This window comes from Cervus canadensis, chromosome 4 (assembly GCF_019320065.1).
Source record: "Cervus canadensis isolate Bull #8, Minnesota chromosome 4, ASM1932006v1, whole genome shotgun sequence".
In the NCBI taxonomy this organism is placed as follows: domain Eukaryota; kingdom Metazoa; phylum Chordata; class Mammalia; order Artiodactyla; family Cervidae; genus Cervus; species Cervus canadensis.
Window position 1 is genome coordinate 100,649,964 of NC_057389.1, and position 6,347 is coordinate 100,656,310.

The window sequence follows — 6,347 nt, forward strand, 5'->3', positions numbered from 1 at the left end:
AACATTTGGGGCAGGATAATTATTGGCATTGAGTGTTATCCTATTAATTGTGAGTGTTTTACAGCATCCCACCTTACATTGCCAAGTAACCCCAGGAGCAAAACCATCTCTAGATGAGAACCACAAACCAAAGCCTGAGAACTGGGAGCATCCTGATAGAATTCCAATCAAGATCCCAACCAAAAATCAATTTGTAATTTTCTACAGAACATTCAATTCCTCTGAGCCCCATTCCTGAAACAGAGGATGAAGTTATAATAGTGCTGCCTCACAGAAGGAACTTCTCTAGAAATTAAATCAGATCATCCCTATATTGTGCTAAGGTAGGTCATGGTGCTTGAAAATATCTAAATATATCTCATAACTTACATATACTTTATAATGAGGGGCAAAATGACAGCTCTCAACTTTGGGTATAATATGAAGTTCCTAATGGTTTTAGCAAGTGTCAGGAAACCAAAGATTTCCCAGGTGGTGCAGTGGTGAAGAATCCTCCTGCAATGCAGGAGATGTGGGTTCAATCCCTGGATTGGGAACACTCGCTGGAGGAGGAAATGGCAACCCACTCCAGTATTCTTGCCAGCAAAATCTGATAGACAGAGGAACCTGGCAGGCTGCTGTCCATAGGGTCGTAAAGAGTTGGACAGACTTAGAATGCATGAAAAAAAAAAAAGAAAGTCGGGAAAACAAAGGGGGCACTGCCAAATGTTTTCCATTAGCGAAACAAAACTGTCCTTCTTATGAAGGGAATAATTATTTCCTAAGGGTTTCATGGGCTGTTAGCCATCACAAGTCAATGCTTTAATGATTCAAGGGAACTAGTCAAGACAGCTGCCTTAGACTCAGATGTTAGAGAAAATTTAAATTCAGGATTGAGATACAGTACTGGGAGTTTAGACCTCTGGAAAGGAAGAGAGTTAATGGAGGATGATTAATAAACATTGAAATCTCCTGACTTATAGCTAGTATCCTGGGAACAGAGAATCAAAAGACAAAAATCCTTTTTTTTCCAGACCAGTGTCCACAGGGAAATCACATAGTAACAAGGGCGGGTTACTACTACAAGGCTTAGTAACAAGAGGGAAATGAACCTACTTAGCAGACAGAGGGAGCAGTAAATATCTCCTCTGTTGCATCCTTGAGCTTGTACAACCTTGGCACAGACTAAACCTGGTTGCTCCTTTTGGAGTCCTAAGTTTGACTAAAGGACCAATACTTGAACCCTACATGCTCTCTCATCTGGGGACAGAGCTCCAGTCTCCATCATCAACCATCCAGGAAGGGATTCAGACTTCCACGGGGAGACCTTCCTCTAAGAGTTCCCATGCAAGAGATTTCAAGAACCCAAAAGACACTACAAGAAAAGGTCAGAGAGAATGTTCACTAGCTGAGAACCATTTCAGCCTAACCCAGAGCCCAGAGTTCACTACGGTTGGTTGCTTGCTTGATTAAATATCAATTCATTTTTATGATGCTAGAAAGAGAAGTGAGCGTTCAACTCAGTATGGCAATATTCAATGATGCTAATTAAATGATATCAATGTAAGCCCAAAGAGAAGACGGGTGAGAAACATAAAGTGCTTCCAGTAGAAGTAAAACAAATATCCAGTATCTTATTCATTTACTGGAGTAGAGAAATTGGGTATTAGCAATAGGTGGATATAAGACATAGTGAGGGCATTTCTTTTTAATCTGTTTTTAATTGGAGGATAATTGCTTTACAATATTGTATTGGTTTCTGCCATACATCAACATGAATCAGTCATAGGTAAACATATGTTTACCCTCCCTCTTGAACCTCCCTCCCACCTTCCCCATCCCACACCTCTAGGTTGTCACAGAGTACTGGTTTGAACTTCCTGAATCACACAGCAAATTCCCACTGGCTATCTCTTTCTATCTTATTTTACATGTAGCATTTCTTTCTAATTTTTATGACAAGACATATTTGATCATGTTTCAGTGTTGATTAGAAAGGTCCATACTAAGGAATGACTGCAAATACATCCTTGAAACAGCAGTTGCCAAAGACATAAACTTCGCAGTTTTCTTCTGTGAAAGAAATGAAAAAAAAATTATGATGTGAAAAGGAGTGTGCTAATGAACTCAGTTTCCAATTATTTCATTACCTCTGAGGATGAATATATACGTGGATTTGTTAGCCCTTTTTTCTCTCTTATCGGTTTGAGTCTTCCAATTTTGTGTAATAGGATCTGTGAGCTTTTATTCATATTTTTTAGTGCAGTCTCTCAAAGAATTGGAGTTTTTCACAAATTGGCTGTTTTAGTTGCTTTATGTAAGTATAATTGTATTGGTGAGGGACTGTGAGTGTATGTAAATTTTGTGTAGTCACATCTACCATCGGTCATATTGTGTTCTCTCCATTGCTCTTCAATTTTAATTTTTTCCCAAAAGAATTGGGCCAGCATATTACTACTCTTCACCTGCAAATCATTGTTTTAAACAAAATGGGTAGTGAAAAATCTACCACTTTAGTGCTAATAAATCACCCTTTATAAGTTTCCAGCAAGTTTTACATCTAATTACTCCTTAATGCTCTTTCTGACATTTTGTGGTTGGTGTGTGTTGTGTGTGTTAGTTGCTCAGTCATGTCCAACTCTTTGTGACCTCATGGCCCCTCTGTCCATGGAATTCTCTGGGCAAGGATACTGGAGTGGTTGCCATTCCCTTTTCCAGGGGATCTTCCTGACCCAGGGATCGAACCCAGGTCTCCTGCATTTGTGATTGGATCTATATCTAAATGTTGCCTCACATTCAGCCATCATGAGGAAAACATCTTTTTTTACCTTTTGACTAAAGATCACTTATACCTCCCTTAAGCATATTGAAAGCCACAAATTTCCATAAACGTGAAATTGCAACTTGGATACTGCTTTCTCCTTATATTTTATTTTTTAATTAATTTTTATTGGAATATAGTTGCTTTACAATATTTTGTTAGTTTCTACTGTACAGCAAAATGAATCAGCCATACATATACATATATACCTTCCCTTCTGTAATTCTTTCCACTCAGGTCCCCAAAGGGCATGAAGTAGAGTTCCCTATGCTGTACAATAGGTTTTCATTAGTTATCTATTTTATACACAGTATCAATAGTGTACAAGTGTCAATCTCGATGTCCCAATTCCTCCCACCTCCTCTTATCCCCTTGGTGTCCATACATTTGTTCTCTATGTCTGCATCTCTATTTCTGCTTTTCATATGACCCAGCAATCTCACTCCTGGGCATATACCCAGAGAAAACCATAATTCAAAAAAAAATATGCACCCCAATGTTCATTGCAGCACTATTTATAATAGCCAGGACATGGAAGAAACCTAAATGTCCAACAACAGAGAAATGGATAAAGAAAAAAAGGCTGGAATTGTTTCCATGTCTGAAGGTTTTGTATGTGTGTGTGGACTACAGAGGTCATTGATGGTTGGGCAAAGATCAGAACTAGGACTAGAACATGCCCATAGGACTTATCAGAAAGGCAATCAAAACCCAAAAAGAACAAAGAGAAGATGCCACATGTGAAAACAGAGATAGAATTTTGCCAATAGGAGAGTATCATATAAAACCAGTAGCTCAAATAAATATTAACTAGTCTCAGGAAAAACAAGATTTGTTGCATGAGACTAAAAATGGCCAACATTCAATTCATATTCATTGTACCTTGTATACACCTTTTTATAAAGTGTTGGATTTTTCCCTTTGCTCATTTTTCTCTTCTACTGTACAATTTGTATTTCAGATTAGAGGAGGATTATAGATATATAGGTATATATACAGGCATCTTTGCTCACTGAAAAGAGCAAATAATGTATGCTTAATACAAGGAAGAACATGACCATACCAAAATAAAACTCAGGTTTATTGGTATCTGAGATTATAAACCAGAATTGCTAGATGCCAGTTGTAAATAATTTGATCTGATTGACTTGAGTTGTATCAACTAAGTCAATCAGGGTAGTTGGGAGTGAAAAATACATGGAAGTAATATAGCCTAGGAAGCCAGGGTCTACTGTGTGTGTGTGAGAAAGACGTGGTGCCTTGTGGAGTGTGAGAAGTCCTGAGATCAGGGGTGCTGAACTGATATATTCCAAGGTGACTCATACAGAGGCCATAACTCAGTCAACAGAAGGATTTGTTTAAACATACAGGACAGTCTTGCAACAATTTCAGAAAGTGCTAGAGGAACCTAGTATGGATGAAAGACTCCCGTGACTTGCAATTTCAGCAGCATCAGGAGGCCACCTTGGTCCTCAACATCCTCTGACACCACCAGTCCTCACTCTACCCCTTGTCCATTACCCTCCCCACACTGGCTTCTTTTCTTTAAACTAGAACATCTTAAACAAGCACCAGCACCAGGGCCTTTGCACTGGCTGTTCTCCCTGCCAAGCACACACTTGATATATTCAAGGCTCCTGCTCTCTCTTCATTGAGGTCTCTGTTCAAAGTCACCCTTTCTGCATGCCTTGCCTGAACACCTATAAAAAGTAGCACCCCCTCTTTACTCTTTCCCCTTACACTTGCTTTCATTTTTTTCATAGTCTCTGTCACCATCTGACATGCTGTACTTTTTTATTTCCTATATTCTTTCTCCATGACTGGATTTTAGGAAAATTGGTTTTTCAGGACTGTATACTCTGCCAAATCCAAGAACAAAATACTGAAATTAATTTTTAACCACAAAATATAAATGGTAGCATTTCAGTGATGTGAGGATGCAAATTAAACATGTCATTTCCCCCTTTTTTTTTAGTCACCTCCAAAATATGGCACAAAGGAACTTAACAAGACCTTCAGAATTTCTTCTCCTGGGGTTCTCAGAGGAACCAGAACTACAACCCCTCGTATTTGGGTTTTTTCTCTCCATGTATCTGATCACTGTGTTTGGAAACCTGCTCATCATCCTGGCCATCAGCTCAGACTCCCACCTCCACACCCCCATGTACTTCTTCCTCTCCAACCTGTCCTTTGTAGACATCTGCTTCACCTCCACCACCATCCCCAAAATGCTATGGAACATCTACATCCAAAGCCAAGTTATAACCTATGAAGCCTGCATCATTCAGGTGTATTTTTTAATGCTGTTTGCAGGGTTGGATGACTTCCTCCTGACGGTAATGGCCTATGACCGCTTTGCAGCCATCTGTCACCCCCTGTACTACACAGTCATCATGAATCCAAAAGTCTGTAGAATTTTGGTTCTGGTTAGCTGGGCCATCAGTGTCCTGCATTCATTGTTACAGACCTTAATGGTGTTGAGACTGTCCTTCTGTGGAGAGTTGGAAGTCCCTCACTATTTCTGTGAACTCAATCAGATAGTCCGACTTGCTTGTTCTGACAGCTTTCCCAATGATTTGGTAATATACATCACAGCTGTGCTGCTAGCTGGTGGTCCCCTCACTGGAATCTTTTACTCTTACACTAAAATAGCATCTTCCATCCACAGAATCTCATCTGCTCAGGGGAAGTATAAAGCATTTTCCACCTGTGTATCTCACCTCTCAGTTGTCTCCTTATTTTATTGTACAAGCCTAGGAGTGTATGTTAGCTCTGCTGCTACCCACAGCTCCCAGTCAAGTGCAACAGCATCAATGATGTACACTGTGGTCACACCCATGCTGAATCCTTTCATCTATAGTCTAAGGAACAGAGACATAAAGAGGGCTCTGAAGGCATTCTTCAGAATAGCAGCTATAAAAAGGACACTTGTCCTGAGATAAAGAAAGGCACATAATTGAAGGATTCAGAGATCTAGTGCTCGAAATTGCAAATCTTTGATCAGATTCTTTGATCTGGCTGTGAAAGTAGAACTTGCTCCTTCTATTTATTTCCTGGGATTTTCATTTCTTTTATTTCAACATCTCCATACAGTTTATGTCACTTACTTTATTGAAGTGCGTGCTCACTCTCTCTTTCACATACAAGAGTGTTTCTGTTTTATGGTTTTCTCAGTTTCTCAGATTTAGAAGAAAATCTGAGAAAGAACCTTGGATCTCAACCTTGGATCTGAACAGTTGGGGAATTCCCATTATCCTATGATGTGATGTGTTTCTTAAGAACAATTTATTCTCAAATAAAATATAAAGTGTCTTGCATACGTTGTCACATGCATGCATCCTCTACAAATAGTTGTGCTTTTCTGTACTTTACAGTACAGTGTTGTACAGGGTACAGTAATTCTCTTTATTTCAATCCCAGGATGTCCAGAAGCAAGCATGAAAGCAGTGGTGATCTTGTTGGTGCTGCTAAGAAGCACCAAGTAAAAATGATGGAAACAAAAATGAAAATAGCTAAGAGACTGGAGCGAGGAATTGAAGGAATTGGA

At 39.3% G+C, this 6,347-nt stretch overlaps 1 protein-coding gene across 1 annotated transcript; it reads left to right on the top strand.

Annotated features, from left to right (window-relative positions):
• Positions 1–1,281: 1,281 nt before the first annotated feature.
• On the top strand, positions 1,282–5,742 carry LOC122441007 (olfactory receptor-like protein OLF4). The gene is made up of 2 exons (XM_043467639.1): positions 1,282–1,366; positions 4,776–5,742. Exon 2 carries the CDS (start codon positions 4,789–4,791, stop codon positions 5,740–5,742), a length of 954 nt encoding a protein of 317 aa, XP_043323574.1. The 5' UTR covers positions 1,282–1,366; positions 4,776–4,788.
• The last annotated feature ends 605 nt before the right edge of the window (positions 5,743–6,347 follow it).